General features: G+C 52.3%; 1 protein-coding gene across 1 annotated transcript in view; it reads left to right on the top strand.

Annotated features, from left to right (window-relative positions):
* The window catches only part of SHB (SH2 domain containing adaptor protein B), a 148,724-nt gene extending 137,499 nt beyond the window's left edge, over positions 1-11,225 (top strand). The window contains exon 6 of the mRNA XM_084629217.1: positions 7,288-11,225. Within this exon, the coding sequence (XP_084485343.1) occupies positions 7,288-7,471 (184 nt within the window). The 3' untranslated portion in view covers positions 7,472-11,225. The remainder of the gene's footprint in view (positions 1-7,287) is intronic.
* The last annotated feature ends 7,162 nt before the right edge of the window (positions 11,226-18,387 follow it).

Here is an 18,387-nt window from a genome sequence, read left to right as displayed (position 1 = left end):
TGAAAAAAGTGGGCTGGAATGGAATGTTGAACCCAGCCGTAAGGATGCGGTCACTGCAGTTGGCTACAAATAGGCAGTGAAATGGATCTAACAAAGTGATGCCCGCTCTTAATTTTAAATATTCCCCAGCGGTTGCTCAGTGGCACAATGAGTTAATGTAGTCACCTTCCAGCTACAAAGACCTGGATTTAAGTTACAACTTGGGCTCTCAGGTGGAGTGGGTGTTTAGCAATTTCATCAGAGTTCCTAGTGAATCTGTCTCCATGTTTCAGAGTAGCAGCCGTGTTAGTCTGTATTCGCAAAAAGAAAAGGAGTACTTGTGGCACCTTAGAGACTAACCAATTTATTTGAGCATGAGCTTTCGTGAGCTACAGCTCACTTTATCCGATCAAGTGAGCTGTAGCTCACGAAAGCTCATGCTCAAATAAATTGGTTAGTCTCTAAGGTGCCACAAGTACTCCTTTTTCTTTTTGTCTCCATGTTGTATATCACCATGCAGCTTTGTACACGTGGCAGGATCTTCACAGGAGACTGGGGACAGACATGGCGGGGGGAAGGGGGGGTTGCAGACCAGGGTTGAGGGTCACTGGCGGAGCTGTGTGATGAAGTGTATCTCCCACCACTCTGCTCCGATACTCTTCATAAACCAGCGGTAAAACAAATGATAGCACATTTAAAGTCAGGACGGTCTCTCTTCTTTCAGCTAATTGAAGGCCGTTCTTTTCAGGGCCTTCGCTGTGTCCTTATGCTAAGCACAGCATTGCTGAAGAAATGTAAATTCAGGGTAATAAATGGATTGAGGAGATGGAAGTGTCAACGTGGAGACAAGTGGGAAATGGGTTAGGAGAGTTGCTGATTTCCAGCACTTTTCCCAAGATGGAAGTCTATTGTTTTGAAGTCTATTGTCTGTTGTGAAGGTAGCCAGATGTTCTGGTGATGGGGTGTCTCAGAACAATCACGCTGATACCAGTGAGAGCAAAGGTGGCCCGGAAGCAATTTCTCACCTGGGTAGCCTGTTGGTAATGAAAGTCTTTTGGTTCTGTCTCTCTGCCTAGTAACATGGGGTGCTCTGTGGACAATGCTGTTAGGGATTTCAGGACTGGTTGTAATTTGCTAGGTGTGGTGGAGTCAAGCATTCACAAACTGTGCATTAGTCTCACGCAAGCAGCCGTCTGTGGGCAGTTTGATGGAGCCAGTGGTGAGCATGGGCTGCGTTTCCCTCCCACTAGAACGGATTTGTCCATGCTACCTGTTGCAAGGAGGAGGGGCCATCCAGTGAGGATGTGATGATGGCAATGATTGAGCCTTCAGGGCCCAATCCTGCTGTCGGTAAGGTCTGTCACTGAGTGCAGGACCAGGCTGCTCAGAATTACGGTACAAACTGAGGAAAGGCATGTGTTCAGCAGAGGCCTGGAGCCATGATTTGATGCGGAAATCTGTTCTATTCCACTTGGCTTGGAAATTGGTGATGCTGATTCTCCGTGTTCTCCCGGTCAGAGGAGCAGAGGCTGACAGTGCCGGGATTCCCGTAATAGGGTCACAATCACCAGCACATGCGGGCAGCTGCTCCGCCTGCAATCACACACGTACTGTATGCAAGTGTTTTTAAGTCATTTTATCCTGAAGAGAAGCGATTTAACATAAGTTACTCTGCATTCTTCATGAAATATGCATTAAGCAATTACAGCTGAAAGGAAGAGGGATAGGGCAGGCATACTTGCTGCAGGCAATGTGTCCCAGCAGCTGCAAAGACGTGTAATGTATTATTAAATACCTTGATTATTAGGAGGGGGACCGTTCCTATTATTAGGGTCTGTCTAGGCAATAGTATTTAATAATCCTCTAGATCCGAAATTGCTTTTTGTTATGCTAATGAACAGTGTTAGCATAGATATGAATGGTGTTCTGTATTATTTGAAAGCTTTGGTGCATTAATTAGGCAAGTCACCTGCTGAGAGGGCTGTGTATTTGTGGCTTGCTCCCTCAGCTTGTTTTATCAAAGAAGAAGAAAATGACCTAAGCACTCTGCTCTTTTGGAGAAACAGGGTTGCTGTTTCTGGCTTCTTTAGCATTGTTGTAAACTGATGGTGTCATTACAGTGCTGTTAACAGAAGCTACGTTTCCGTGGGTTTGTAATCAAGGGAAAAACCAGCTGCAGAAATCTGACTTTGCCCTCAAGTGAGGGTCCCTGGTATGTAGGGTGGTACCGGAGAATGCCACCATTATACCGAAATTGGTCTCCTTCTGAACAAAAGATTGGCAGCAGGTGCCAGTCAGAAGTAAATCTTTCTGATGCCATAGCCCGAGGCACAGCTCACCTCTGCTGCCGTCTGCCTGGTAGCCCTCTCCCAGCTTTCTGTCATGTTCCCCAGCCAGCCAGACCCTGCTGATCCAGGCCTGGTCTGACCGGCTGGGCTGTAGTTGGCAGGAAATGTAACAACCATGAAAAATTAGCAGAAGGGCTAGGGTGTCCGGCTGCAGCAGGATTCTCCAAGCTTTAGGGTCACGTTCTCTGGTTCCTGGCATGAGTGGCCCTCACCCCTCCAGCTGGGCTGGGGGATGTTGTCAGGAGCAGGTCTGGGTGGGGGTATATGCCTGTATGTACCGTGGTCAGAAGCAATGAGCCCAAAGCAGATGTGGTCCTTCGTTGAGCATTGTCTTTTGGGTCAGGCTGGGCCTTAAGCATAGGCACCGCGAGAGGCTGCTTTGGGGGCCTGCTCCTTTGGAGCGGATGCACACTCAGCAGTTCATGGACATCCTTCCTCCTTTTGCACAGGAGGAAAAGCGGTTCATTGCCAGACTCTCCAGCCCGTGCCTTGGACCCCACTGTGCTGTGCTGAGGCCCTGGAGGGCTGGATGTGGAAGCAGTAAGGGAAGTTGTCAATCTGAGTCCTGTATTTCCTGACCCCTGTGGCTATCGCATGGCCACTTGGCCGACACCCTGTCATGTGTGCTTGGCCCAGCCCTTTCTGTTCTCCGCTCCTCCAGAGCCACCCTGTCACGGACACGCACAGGCTGGGGCCTGTCTCCTCCCTCGACCCACACAACTCAAACCCACTGCTGCTGCCTCCCCACAATGCGAGAGTTCACATGCATCCAGGGTCTTCCCATCTCCCACCGACTCTATAGGGACATAGGACTGGACAAGATCTCCTGGGTCATCGGTCCAATCCCTGCTATCGCAGGCAGCCCCTCATATAATCCCCACAACAAATATATCCAGCTCCACCTTAAAGCTAGAGAGATTGCCTGCCCTCCATCGTTCCAGAGCTTCACTGCTCTGGTGGTTAGACACCTGCTTCTCGTTTCCAGCCTGTATTTACTGCTGGCCGGTTCATACACCCTCTGCCATGGCAGGCCCCCTCTCCGCTACACTTTAAATGCCACTCTTAGGGATGCTCTGACCACATAAGCTCCTCTTGGAAGCCCTCCATTAGCTCAGTACCTCACACCCAGTCTTTGTTCTGGCTTTTAAGGCTTTCCCAGCTCTGCTCCTGCCATAGTATCCCATGGCATAACCCCCATCTCCAGTCCACCGGGGACATGCGCCCCAGACCCTCAACCTGCAGAGGTCCCTGTGCTGCCCCCTGCCCAGCGTCGCCCTCCCTGAATGGATCTGCAGGGCCATTGCCCTCCCGTCGCTGGGTGCGGTACCGGAGCTGGGTGCAGGTATGCAGGTTCCGGTTTAATGGAGGCTAGTGCTGCCAATTAGTAATCTGGCAGCCAGCTCCATTGAGCTCCTTGGTTCATTACACTCCTCTTGTGACTTTCTGGCCCCTGGTCTGAACTGGCTCGGGCAGGCTCGTGCCGCTGGAGCAGGGCACGGAGAAGATACGCGCCAGAGAGCAGGCTCCGTCATGCCAAATACGTGGCTGGGTGCTTGGAGCTGGGCAGTGAATTGTCTAGCCAGCGTGTTCCGTACAGCCTCGGCGTCTCCCATCTCTCGGGCTCTCTGAAAGGACCTGGCTTTGTTTCACCAGTCGCAGCATTGGGTCCGTTATAACGACCGTGTTCATTCAAGGTGAAATGTCAAGAAAATGGGGAGGGAGGACAGCGCTTTCCCCGCTGCTCCCTCTCCCGTGGGGTGGGTGTGGAGAGCTCTCTGCCTGTTTATCTGCCTTTTCCCCAGTGCATTGCTGTGTGGCGTGGCACTTGCTCAGCGTCCCATGGAGTGAGCGCTGGGCAGGGCGTGGAGAGGAAAGGAGTGTCGCTGTTGGGCCGCTCCTTTGCTCTGAGCAAATGTTAAGGACGCTTGTTCAGTGTGTCACCATCGACTCATGCGGGCGCTAAGGGACTGGATAAACCCTTCGCTCCGAGCAGTCCAGCCATGTCCCTGTGAGCCAGATGCCGGCTGCAGACACCAGCACGCTGGGAAAGAGAACAATTATTGGCTGTCTTAGCAGTACCCTGCTAACCTCAAAAAGGTCCCCCAGAAGTGTCCCAGCCTGGGATTTTGAAAATGCGGTAATGTGTTGTCCTAGTGCAGAAGCAAATTGTCTTGTGAATAGGGTCAGTTGGTTGCTTTGAGGACACTAACTGTTCTGGGGTGACTTCATAGTATTGAGCATTCTGCTGGGAACATGAAGAATAATGTTAACACCTCTTTCTTCCTTAATATTATTAAAAGTAGCACATCACTCCACTCTTCTTACCTGAGCAATAGACCTGAAGACCTTTAACAGCCTGCTCTCCAGTTCAGGCCAGATTCTTTAAATTCATGTGCACCAATTTCTCTGATCCTGCTAATTTAATGGCAGACTCGTAAGCCATTTACCAGCAAAGGAAATCCACAATGAGCTGAAGGGAAGGGAACACTATATCTCCTCATAAGAACGTATTTAGAGATGTTACCCTTGGTTTGCAGGAAACCATTTAGAGAGCAATTAAGTTTCAAAAGAGAATCATTCCTATAAGAAATTGACATTTAAATCAAGATTTAAAGCTTGCAAAGCTGTAATTACAGGGCCTGCAGTGATTTCTGCTCAACAGAGAAGGGTCATTTAATCAGAGAATTGCCTCAACAAATCTGGAAAAACTGAGCTTTCGTCTCTTCCCTAGGAGATGCTGTTTCTAGCACATGGAAGGAGAGAGCTTTTCCAAACGCTGTTTTCACAGAAGGGTGACAGGTTGTTTTTTGCTATAAATTAAACATTGAGCTTGCTGGTAAAGTGATGCTGCATCCTAGTGGAAGCCGCTGTGGCAAGATGGTCCCAAGGAAGCAATGCTAGCCACGCCACCCCTTGATTCCTTTTGCACCACGTCTAGCAGCCAGGGCCTGTTGTTTTTATGTCGTCCCCGACCCCCACTCCCCGCAGGGATCCAAGATTCGCTGAGTGGGCGTGTGCCGTGCTTCGTTCTCAGTCCTGGAGTCCACAGGTGGTGATGACAGCCGCTGCCCTGTGTGCCAGGTGGTGAGGCCTGTGGCCCTGACCTGCCCTTGCTGCTGTACAGAGCAGAACAGAGCCCTGTGGTGCCCAGGGCCTGGAGTCCAGGGGTGGCCCCTCTAGGTTTTGTGTCCCTAGCACGGCAGCTCTGCGCCAGGCGGGTGGGGTATGGGTGGGCAGCTGCTCTTGATGCTTAGCAGCTCGAGCAGTTGCCGTGGAACTGACTTGCCTCTTGCATGGACAGCCTCCGGGTCATTGCATTTGCCTGTAGTGTGATGCCCGTGGAAACGAGGGACGCGGCTCACTACATACAGCCACCGTGTCCTGTGCAGTTAGGCCACGCCTGCCCTTCTGGGACAATGCGCCAGGCAGACTAGCCAGGGCAGCTCTGAGATGTGCCCCCCTCGCTATTCACCAGAGGGGATGTTGCAGTTTGATTCCTCCCCCCACTGTGCCCATCCCCTCAAGAAGGGGAAATTAAGGCTCATCGATACAGCTGGGAGCCCGAGCAGGAAGCCAGGGCCAGAAAACACTTTATACGGCATCTCCAAAGCAAATCCCTGCACTCCTTGGGCTCGCTCAGGGCCGGGCGGCGAGATGGCTTTAGGCAGGAGCGCGGGGGGCACAGGAGAAGCGGCCTGCCCATGCACCGCTGCCAGGACTCACTGCTGCCCCTCCCAGGAGCAGGCTGTGAAGAGAGGGCCAGGAGAGGGAGGGCCACAGCGGCACCACCCTATCCTGGCTGGCACACGAGTGGGGGTGCTGTTCCCATCCCTCGACCGCGCCCAAGGGGCTGCACTGGCAGAATTCTGGCTCCTTGTCCTACCCCGCTTGCCACATTAGCTGCCGGAGACACAGTCGCCTGGTGGGGTAGGGCAGTCCCACACCACCCGCTCTGCAGGGCTGTGGCCGGAAAGCCCTGGTCCAGCCCGTAACTCGCCTCTGTCCTTGTCAAGGCTGAGGGAAAGGCGGGGCCCTGCTGTGCTGGGAGGATCCAGCTGGGCTCAGGAGCGGAGGGGCTTGCTCTGTCTGCAGCAGTCCCTGTGCGGGTGCTCCGAGGGTTGGACTCCGCGGGGCTTGGGGCCCTCGGCAGCAGGAATCCAGCCGCCTGCTGATTCGAAGGATATTGCTGGACCCCTCTGGGAAGGGGTTTTGCACAGGTGCCTGTTACCTGCTGGTGGGGGTGGGGGCTGCATGGGGTTGAGAGCCGGAAAGCTGCAGCCCGACTCCTCTGCAGCACCTGAGACCCCCGGGTACTGCCCCAGGGAGAGTTCAGCGACCTCCCCAGCCCTCTTGCAGGGGCTGACTGAGCAGGGCCTCACGTTCATTTAAAAGGCTGAAATGTGTCACTTCTCCAGGCCAGGGCCCTTGGCTTTTCCCGGCCTGAGTCCCTAGCTAGTCGCAGCAGGGAGCTGGCGATGTTTAGCTGTCCTGGAAGGGGCCACCAGCTGTTCTCGGGCTGCCCCACCCCAGTGCAGCTTTGGCACCCCAAAGACCAGACCATGGCCTTGCTGGGATCCCTGGGGAAGGATAGGGCTGAAACCCCAGAAGTTTCTGGGAACGAAGGCTCAAAGCCATTGAAAGGGCCCGTTATCTCTGGGGCCTGCCGGGCACTGCTCCATGTGGGCGAGCGTCAGCCCAGAGCCAGGGGTCCCCGCTGGCATGGACCGGCTGTCTGTGCTGGTGCAGGGAAGACCTCGCTCGCCGCCGTGAGCTGCTAGCACAGGACAAAAGGCTGGCCTGAACGGTCTGCGCGGGTGGGCTTTTGTCTCGCGGTTCTTACGCAGCCAGCGGCATGTCGCCAGCGAAGAGGAGCCGCATTTGGATGCCGACCCTTTAATTGTGGCTGGGGGGAGGGGGGCGTGTGCAGGTATTAATACCCTCTCCTTTGCTTCCTTCACAGGAGCAGTCAAGGCTTTATGCACATGAAACTGACAAAAACCAAAGAGAAATACATCCTGGGTCAGAACAGCCCCCCGTTTGACAGCGTTCCGGAAGTCATCCACTACTATACCACCAAAAAACTGCCCATCAAGGGCGCAGAACACTTGTCCCTGCTTTACCCTGTAGCTGTCCGGACCCTATAACACTCCAATCTCACTCCTTCCTGTGGATGGGAGGTGACGGGCAAGCAACGAAGCAGGAATTACTGCTGCATCGATGACCAGAACTCAGAAACTCGAGGTTGAAATGGAGATGTCCTGCCTTTCATTTCTGATGTGTGCTGGCTGTCTGAAAACTGTTAGACAGTCCTGTGTGTATGGTACTCTTGCACTACTGTGTTTCTATTTCCATGTGAGGAGAACAGAGAGCCTTCCTGGGGGATGTTTCTGTGAATGAAAAATTGTTTCCAAATCCAAAGAACTGCTGTCAAGGGTAAATAAAGCAAACCTCTTCCTTCGATCAGGAAACTCCAAGGATATTTGTTCTTTCACTCTCCTGACTTAATACCGGTGTATGATCAAATAATCTTCCACCGGTGACATGCTGTCCTTAACAGACACTGAAATGGATGCAGATTGTTTCCGGGCTCAAGGAGAAATCAGCACATGACTGGCTTAACATGCAAGTCCTTATAGCTCTGCCCACTCACCCCATGTTAGTGTCTCTCTTCATGCACTGTCTGTCAGGATGATCCAAACACAGGAGTCTTTTGTCTCTCACAGTGTGACTAGGAGATCTTAATGAGTAATTTTACAATAGCAAAATGTGCTTGATTATTTATGAATAGGGTATGTAATTAAAATAGTGGTTTAATATATATATTTTTATCCTTTTTTGGTACATTAATAAATCTCTGAGGGTTACTGTGTTCATTTTGCAAGTGTCATTCCGAGATCAAGGCAGGCAGTTGATCCGCATTGTCTGCTCTGCCAGTGCAGCGTGCGGTGATGTATCAGCTGTGGGAGAACGTCATCTGAATGTGCCCACGTGCTGGGTTTCAGACCTTAAAAGGCTGTCAGAGGCCATGCTTCTTGTGTCCATTTTATCTGGGCAAATAATAGTCCCACTGGGGCAACTGACCCACGGCATCCAACATCCTTTCCACCTCCGGCATGGAAGAGCATGTGATAAATGGGTTTTCCAGCTCTCCAAGAGAGAAGCACAGGGTAGGAGAATGCGGCACTGCATGTTACAGGGAATTCTGGAAACTTCCATGCAAAGAGCCTGGTGCCCCTGCATCTGAAAATATTATGGTCACTGGTATTTCCTCCCCCAGCAGAATATCCAGAGTCACGGAGTATAAGGCCAGAAGCGACCACCAGATCATCCTATCTAAGCTTCTGTACATCACAGGTCGCCTACACCCTAAACCCAGAGATGGAAATGAGACCAAGGTCTTGCAGCCCCCCCGGAAACGAGACTATTACATGCTGCAGGCACAGTGCAGGAGGGACCAAGGGGCACCGGTTTCCTGGCAGGGAAATTATTAAGTGAGAGATACCCAAACAAGCCTGGCGCATGACCCCCACCCACGCGCTGCAGAGGAAAGCAAAATCCCCCCAAGGTCACTGCCAATCTGACCTGGGGGAAATTCCTGCCCGAGTCCCCACATGGTGATCAGTTAGACCTTGAGCACATGGGCAAGAACCAGCCAGCTGAGCTCCTGAGAGAGAGAGTGCTCGATGCCACCTCCAAGCCTGGTCCACCCCGCCCAGTGTCCCATCTCCAGCCGTGGCCATCCTTGATGCTTCAGAGGAAGGAGATCCAAAAACCTTCCCCAATCCCGAATACACTGTGGGGGGAGGAATCCCTTCCTGACCGCTGCAGGTGGCCAGCTGAAGCCCTGAAGCATGAGCTTTAGGGACATAAGATGGAAGTGAGCCCAAGGGCTGTTGAGCCTTGACCTCTGCCATCACAAGCAACACTGTCCTACCCCATCTGTGCGTAGCTGTATCTCATTACTGTCGGATGCAGAAGATGTACTACCTCCACAGTGCAAACGCAGCGGCCTCCCCAACTCGAGAGATGGCTGGCACGCTCTTTGTACGCCTGCTGAATAGGATAACTGACAAACTGTGTTTGCACGTGAATGCTGGAACTGGTGAAATCCAGTAGCCAGGTAGTCCTGATCCTGGTCTGTCATCACCTCGCCGTCTAGAACACTGTGTATTTATACGTCAGTGACTGGAGCAGAGATTTGGTTACTTGCAGTTTACAGACTTTACAGACTGCAATAAGGCTGTGAAAATGTCTGTTATTTAATTCACCTTTCTCTCCACCTCTCTCCCCCTCATACATGCTTTGAAATAAGTGCTGATTGAGAAGTGTAATGGGATAATCATTACTCTAATGCCTGTAAAATACTGCTTCATTGTACTGTATAATGTGAAAAGAACCTCCAGGATGTTCCATAATGATGTTTCCAGATTGATAGTATGCATTTCGCTGCCTGGTTTTTTTTTAACCCTGTTTGTTCCAGATGTGAATTGGGTATAGGGAATTCCAGCATTAGTTCGAATAAGTCTGTGAGCTGGTTGTTAATACCAAGGATAGCTCTGTATAATACCGTGGTCAGCTCATGGACGTTCCAACTGAATCTGCATTGCAGGAGGGTGGCTATGGTTTCCTTACCCTTGAAGTGAGGGTTGTGTGGTGGTCTTTACAAATGGCTGAACTTACCCTACAGGTTCCCTGTTTATCTGCTCCTCAGTGACTCCCCCAGGACATAGGCAGGCAGTGGGATTCCAGATGTTACTTCTCAGATACGGGGATGTGGGGGCCACTTTTGGTTTAACATTGGGGCAGATAGGAGTGGAGAGAGCTTGTGACTTGGGTCCCAGCACATATAAATAAGGACACTTCCTTCCTCCCTGGAGCAGGCCAGAGGTGAATTCTTAACCCCCACTCCCTGTTCCTCCAGAGCAAGGAGGAACCCTGGGAAGGGTGTGTCTGAGTCCCACTTGCCCCAGCCCCAAGGCATAACCTTAGCCTAGCCTTCCCCAGTGATCCAAACTTCCAAGCTGCCCTTTTTGCATCTTCAAGTGCATTTTGTTTTTATTCTGTAACTTGTCTCTCTGTGGTTTTGCGGTGGAATAATCATTTTAGATCCCTCTGTCTTCACCACAATGAAGTGCAAAGACCAGGAGTCAATTAACGGAGAGCCTAGCCAGGCTTTTATGAGCCAGGGGGGGAGGTGGGGGGAGAGGAATTGTCAAGTAAGGTTTTGTACAAGGGCCGGATCCAAATGCCATTGACGTCGGTGGGAGTGACGTCCATGACCTGTGGGTCTGGGCCGACGTGATTAAGGCAGTCAGATCAAACCCCTACAGCCATGTGTGTAGCACGTAATACAACTCTGAGGAACAACCTGAGGCCTGGGCTACCTTAGAAAATTAGGTCGGTTTAACTACATCAGCCCGGGGTGTGAGTAAACCACCCCCCAGAGCGGCATGGTTAGGCTGACCTTAGCCCCCATGTAGGCAGTGCTAGGTTGACCTCGCTGCCAGCTCTGAGAGGTGGGTCACCTACGCTGCTGGGAGAGCGCCTCCTGCTGGCATAGGTATTGCTGTACTGAAGTGCTCCTGGAGCATGTAGGTGTAGACAAGCCCTGAGTTTGGGAAAGGAAAGAGTCTCTCCAACCAGTGTTTTCTAATGGCGGGGGTGGGGGGGGACTTTTGAAAAAATAAATTGCTCAGTAACCGCGGCATAAATAAAACCAGGAGTTTGTTTGCACTGTAATGTTGTCTTTGTTTATTTAAGTGATTGTGTGATATTTTTCCAGTTTAAAAAAAAAAAAAGAAAGAAAGAAACCCTTTGTAACGTACAGTGAAAATGTGGTCTGTTGCAGTTTGTGATATTGCTTATGGCTGAGAGAACAAGTAGCAATCATGCCTGTAAAGTCCATTAAAAGTTTATTTTAAAAAATTATAAACCTCTCCCTTTTCTTCCTCTAATTGTGGAGGTTTCCTCTTTGTCAGCATGTATTCAGATTTTCATGAACAGCGAACAATGGAAGCTATTCTTCTCTTGGAAAGCCACTTGCATTCAGGTTTCTTGGGTTTTGTAAGGCTGGCGTGGCCGCAGCGTGCAGTGAAAATAATTATTATGCCATATTCTATTTAGTCCACATTCTGCCAGGCATCTCAGCCCTATTCAATATTCTGCCTTGCCAACTACCTTCAGTTCTTTCATTGCCCCCAGAAATTCCCCCCTCTGCAGAGGGTACAGCACAAGGTCTAGGGTAGTGGTGCCCAAACTTTTCATGGTGCGCTCCCCCCCCCCTTACCAGTCGTGGAATCTGCCCGTGACCCCCTTCCCCCATTACTACACAGTTGGCTCAGCAGAGGAGCTTGAGTTGGGGGCAGAACTGGGGCAGGGGACGAGCTGGGGCTAGAGGAAAGGAGGGTGGAGCAGGGGGCAGCGTGGAGCTGCGGCTGGAGTCAAAGCGGGGCTGGTTGGGGCTCCCTCCTTGCCCCCTGTGGGGGCTGGCCCAGATCCTGCCATGCACCCCTCCAACATTCCTCCGTGCCCCCCCCCCCAGGAGGTTGCGCCCCACGGTTTGGGGACCACCAGTCTAGGGCATCATTTCGATTCCTCAAGGCATCACTTTAACCCCGTGGTGTACGTGCAAGGAGACCCGTGCCCTGTAAGTGTGTGTGTGGTTGGGAGACCCGATCTTCTCTCTCGGAACACTGTCTTCCCTGTGTTACTGCCCTTCAGCACTGCTACTCTCCGGTGTATAAAGCAGCAGGGTAAAAGTGATCGAACTCCAGACCGTCGTGCAGCTCGCATGGAGTTGATGGTTGTAGAACCTGCACTGTCTGTTGCTCCTGAAGGGGTTTTCCACATTGTGCAGCGTTTGCCTTAGTTTGCAGCTGATTAAAATGAAAATAAATGATTATCAGATACCTCTGGGGCGAAAGGATGGATAGGCTTGTTCTTCTGGAAGGAACCAAAAGCAGAATCAGTTACCCAGCAGGGGTCTGCTTTGGCATTGATATAAAGAAAAGAAACTGCATTGAATTCAGTCAATTAATATTCCTACTTGTTTGTTGTTGTTCTTCATTTCAATCTGAACTCAGGCAGGTTCTTGCCATCTGGCGGCTAGTGTGACTTTCTGTGTCCCATGAGGTGGTGTTCTCGCTGTGGCTCCGCCCAGCCATGCCAAGAACCTCAGTACCCGTGGCCCCTTTGCTGAAATCAGTCCCAGAAGGTGCAGGTGAAAGTGAATGGGCCCAAGTTCCCAGCAATTGTCTGTGACTTTGGCTGCCCAATCTGGACCACGAGTGGCTGCTTTCAGAGGTGCTGAGCACACCAGCTCCCAGTGACTGTGGTTGGGGCTGCGGGAACTCGGCAATGCTTTAAAGTGGGCCACCCAAAATAAGAGAGCAGTTCCGAAACGGGGCTTCGGCACCTCGACTTCTCTTTCTCAGCAGAATAAGGGGCAAGGCTTATGGCAGGGCCGTGCGAGGAGCCTGCAAGCTCACGGGGGCTAACTGAGAGATTCCTACTGCCTTGGAGACTGGTCCAATGGCCACTCCATTGACTTCCTGAGGGCTGGAGCAGATGCCCACTGCTGAGCAAAGGGAGCGCACAGTGGGTGGTGTGTGACTGACCCTGCACGCAGGCACAAACAATGGCTCTAGTGGGGGAGAATCAGGTCGTCCCCTTCTGTGCTGCCCATGATGCCTTTCATGGGCCCCAATGTTGCTGCCAGGAACGCGGCCCCACCAAACAAGATGCAGATCTTAGGGGTTCTTAATACAGGCTGCCATTTCCTCACTGTAGCTTCCTTTCGTGCACGGGAACCCACCGTGAAAATGGGCTTGAAGTGAAATGGCCCATCCCGGCTGTCTGCACCGTCTGAACTGGAGTTAATGCAGCGAGGAGAATGAGTGGGCCTGACGGCAGCAAGTCCCATTAGAGAACGGTGGATTGTAACTTTCTTAGCACGTTCTAAATCAAATCCCGGACATGAGGCTTGATGATGGGGTAAACTCTTGGCAGCGTTACAGTCTGTGGAGTTCTGCCATTGACTTCAGTCGGGCCAGGATTTCACCCATAATTATCACTAATTAACATATCACACCTTCACTTTTAAAAATTCACTTTTTTTCCTATAGGTGAATACGCTGTCGGGAGCCTGGTCTGTGGATGGGAATTGCTCCTTGTAGGGGAGTGTTCTGGATTGAGGATAGAAAAAGAGGCCACCATTGGCTGGTTAAAGCACACGATGGTGCGGGTTAGGCAGTTCTTCACACTCCCAGCATTCTCTCTCGCACAGGGGTGTAAATCAGGAGGAGGGACTTGGCTGCGATGAGAGGGAGAGAAGGAATGGCCTGCGAAGTGCCCCCCAAGCTGGCAGCTGGGGCGGGCAGAGGCAGTTTGGTGGGTATGGGATTTTAGTGGCTTAAGACATCTACCAAACGGCGGGAGAAGGACCCAGACAAGCTCCCGGAGCTGAGTGGAAGAGCTGTGGCTGCCAATCGGATTGGGACAGGACGGGGAAGGAGGGGACAGTGGGCACTGGAGTCTCCTTGGGCACATGACAAGAGTGCCTGACCTTCGCTACCCTCCTCCTCCTCCTGTCTCTTGGGCCATCCCCGCTTTGCTTCTCACAGGCGGCCTGGAGCTCTTAGGGCAGGGAATGGGGCTCTGGTACCTCACCCGAGGGCGCCCAGCAGCTGGCAGTTCTCAGCCAGCTGGTGATGGACAGCAGGAGGCTACCCAGTGCCACCACCTCTAAGCCCCTTGGCATGCGACTAACCACTGGGTTGGGGAGCGGCGGGGTTCCATTGCCTCGCCCCATGGCTCCAGCATGGGTTACTGGAGCCTCAGTGTGTGCCTGGCTCTGGGCTCTGTTGTGTGTGTACCTGTCTTTGCCTTCTCCGCACGGCGATCGCACCCTTCTGCTTTGGCCACGGAGCTGCCCCTGCTCAGTGACAGGTGAGCCCTGCGCTGCGGATCAGCCCAGCAATGGCAGTCGGGGGTGGAGCTGGAGGAAGTGCACAGCCTCGGGCCATCAGTGACTGGCAGATACGCTGCGGGTTTGCCAGTTGGTGTCCCGGCAGGGGATGCTCCTCCTGGCCCAGGACTAGTTCAAGGGCTGGGGATTCTGAGCATCACCCCTCTCTTCCGGGCGACAGGTATAACGCACACGCCTGGACCACGGTGATGATGCACTGTCTGTAACTGACCGAGAGACCTCACGCAACAAGGGCTGGCTGACCATTATTTGGGGAGGGGGAGGTGGGAACGTTTTCAGAAGAACGACTAAGAGTTTTGTTTTCATTCAAAATTGTTCACTTCCCCCTCCCCCGCCCTCTTGCTTTTTTGTCTTGCACTAGAAAAGTGTGTTTTTTAAACCATTGGTTGTTTCCATTGGTAAAGCGGGAGCAGTGAGCGGGAAGGGGAATCTTTTTCTAGTAAGGATGAAAGGGAGAACAGTAAAAAATCGGCGAGGAAGTGCAAATTCTCCTATTTAAAAAATGAAGTATTTTGAATTTATTAGAAATTCTTTGCTGCCAATTGTTTAAACCCCCCCACAAACTTTCACTTTTTATTAAACTTTTTTTTTTTTTTGACTCAAACCCACCTTTTAATGGAAACAACTTCTTCCAGCCTGAATTGGAGCCAGCCTCCTAGGGCCATACAGCCACCGAGCTCGTGTTGTCCTGCACGGTTTGTATTTTAAAGGGCAGACAACCTAGAGTTAGGAGCCCTACATTGTGCCAGCATTGCGACTACTGCGCCAACCTGCGGGCAGGTAACCCCCCCGCATCCTTTTCCACATCCCACACCAGCGTCTCATGAGGGGGTTAACAGTTAATGCTGTCTGAATCCCAAAGGCTCCGGTATCTCCTGATGCAGGGAAACCTAGGGGAGCCCCAGAACTGGGGGAGGGCAAAAGTGCCTGAAAACCACCCCAACTCTCCCATGCTGCACGGTGTGGGCACAGCTCAGACGCTGGCCCAGCACGGACCTTTCCTGCCCCTGTGGAGCGGTGCCCTGCTGTCTGGAGCGGGCACATCCCCGAGCAGATCAGCCATGGAGCGGGCCTGCCACACCTGCGGAAAAGGGGAGAGGTCCGGGCGGTATTGTGTGACGATCCTGAGCAACATGTGTGTCGACTGCCCTTGGCAGGCTGATTCACCCTGGAAATGGCTGTGAAATCTACCCGGTGCTGGAGATCTTTAGCACCTGCGCTCCGTGAGCCCTGCGGCTGGTATACCCAGAGCTGGCCCACTCACCGCCCCGAGTGTGGGGAAACACCTCTGCTTAGTGCACCTGCTTTTCAGCTGGGAGCCTTCCCGAAGCATGAGCATGCAGGGCTGGACACCGGCTAGAAGGAAAGCGGGTCCTGAGGGTTCGGCTGGGGGCTGCTGTCTATTGAAAGTGAAATGTTTGCAATGAGTTTGGGAGGCGGGGAGGAGATGAAAAAGCAAAGGAGAGCACAGTTCTCATTTGGACTGGAGATGGGGGCAGATTTGTAAGAGGGAAGGGAAGGGGCCAGTGGAAGAATCATCATTTGAACTCCAGATTGGTTCTTTCTTTCTAAGGGATCAGCTGTCGCGCACCCAGACGTTCTGGGCCGGAAGCAGGAATCCCTGGGTGAGGTCCCTGGCCTGTGCTATACAGGAGGTGAGACAGATGATCGCAATGGTCCCTTCTGGCCTTAAAAGTCTATTAAGACAACTGACAATCCACGAACATTTTATTAAGGCCTCGTCTGCCCACAGAGTGGCCTGAAGGTCCTGTCACTGAAGGTCTGATTCTGTACCGGTTTAGCCAGACCGGTCCCCCTTGGGGCATGGACGCTCTGATCGGTTTAAAGCAGGTTATTCTGGTTTAACTTACCTCCAAGCTCACAGGCACAAGCGAAACAGCCATGACCAGCCTTAAACCAACAGAGATCCACACACCAAAGATGCACCTGTTTGCCTGGGTTTAATTGGACCCATTGTTTAGACAAAGCCTTTGAGTTCTAGTTACCAATAGAAAGACAGAGATTATTTTAAGTGCCTGGTCTCTGTACATATAACCCCAGATTTTCAGATGCTGGCTTCTGTGTCTGCATACCCAAATCAATCCATGTGTGTGTCCACACCTGGGGCTCTTCCTTCGGCTTTTAGTACAGCCCCAAAACACAGGGTTAAACACTGCTAGCTTTTCAATTAGCGCAGCCTATCAGGATCGGTGGAGGCCCTCTGGGCTCTTCACAAACTGGGATCAGAGTCACATGACATATACACAGGTGGCGGAAGGGGCCAATTTCATAGCTGTCCTACGTAGACGCAATGCTATTGATTGCACTGGAGTGGGCCAGCCTTACCCCACTGGTGACTGGGTCCCAGCATGTGCTGCCCTCGCAGAGTTAAATCAGATGCGCTGGTTTATCTTCTGCTGGATTTAGAGAACATTGTTTTTCACACATGGAACGTTCTCCTGGAGTCACACCCGAGAGACCCAGTGCAGGGCTGTGATGCGTGTTACCTGAAACTAGTAATATTCATGATATGAAATTTCCGGTGTTTAATTTGTACCTGTGTCGCTTACCACAGAGGTTCTCAACCTTCTTCTTTCTTAGCCTCCCTTCTCTTCCCCCTCACCCCATGCTATAAAAGCTCTACGGCCCATCTGTGCCCTAACAACTGGTTTTCTGCACAGCTAGTGGATTTTGGCGGATCCTCTGAAACCTGCTCGCCACCCCACGAAGGGGCCCTGGGCCCCTCCTTGAGAACCACTGACTTACAGCATCTGTGGTCAGCTGCGGAGATTGGAAATGAAACTTACTCACTGCAGTGTTATGATTCCTTGTAACAAGGAAATAATCTAAATTCCCCGGATGGGGAGTGGTTTGGGATCTGTTCAGTCACCTTCCCCTGAGCACAAGAAATGGGAGGCAGATAGGCCCCCTGGGGGTTAGGTGCCTATATACCTTTGAGGATCTGGGCCATAACCCTTCAGTTCTCCTGTATCCCCATCTGCACCCCCTGCCCATGTCACACCCACAGTTGCAGGGTGCTCACTGCAGGGCTGTGTTCAGGAACAGGTGTCACGCCCCAGGGTGGTTACTCTATAAACGGGGTGTGAACGCAGCGCTGCTCTCCCTGGCACAGGGCTCTGCCCAGCGGCTTCCCAAGGTGCACTGATGTGTCCAACAGCTGATGTGCCTTGCGGCTCGTGGGTTGGAAGTTAACCCTGTTGCTGAAGGGGTGGGTCAGTGATATTGTCTGTACTGACTTTTACTCCAGGATCAATTTCTCAACCCTGGCATTATTAGTTACGGACCCAGAAATTAAGGGTCAAGTTTCTCCTGGGGGCCGCTTGGGCAGTCCTACCGGATAGAACTCCTCGGTGGGTAGGAACTAGGACTGGAAAATTTGTCAGCTGTTCCTGTCATGGGGAAATAACCATCCAGAATCACAAGCCACGTGCCTGGGTGGACAACAGCTGACACCCACGCCCAAGGCATTCCTGACAGTAACTCATTGTCATAGGAGTTATTAAAGCATCTGCTGCTCTTCTGTCCAGGACCAAGTCCACACCGCTCTGTCAGGGTCTCCTGCCCTCCCATAGAGCTTGCTGTGGTGTTTTCTTCCAACTCTTTTAAGGATGCCACCCAGCTGCCTGTTTGGGATTGGGCACGTCGCTAATGCTAACTCGCTGGCTAGTACACTCCCAAAGGGCCCAGGGCTGAGCAGCCACGGTACCGATCTCCCCAGGTGGAGCTGAAGGGAGCTGGGGGCACCCCCTGTCCCCCCAAGGTCTCTCTGCTTGCACCCCAAGTTGGGGTAGGCTCAGGGGGTCTCGCAATGAGCACTGCAGTTCCCGGGCACTGTCTCGGAGCTGCAGGCACCACCCCACACTGAGGTCTGTGTCTGGCTGATTTCATGGAAGCGTGCCTGAAGGGGGGGACGGCGGCCGCTCTCAAGTCTCAGACATTTCAAGCTCTGCCCGCCGTGTACCCGTACCTCTCCCCGCTGTGAGGCCAGGTGATCCGTCACCGGTTTCCACTCAGCTAACCCCCTTGAGCCCAGTGGAGATGGTCCAGATTTAT

The sequence above is a fragment of the Lepidochelys olivacea genome (assembly GCF_965140295.1).
Source record: "Lepidochelys olivacea isolate rLepOli2 genome assembly, chromosome: 5".
Lineage (NCBI taxonomy): Eukaryota > Metazoa > Chordata > Testudines > Cheloniidae > Lepidochelys > Lepidochelys olivacea.
Note: the sequence above shows the minus strand (reverse complement) of the source record. Positions and strands in the feature narration are given on the sequence as shown.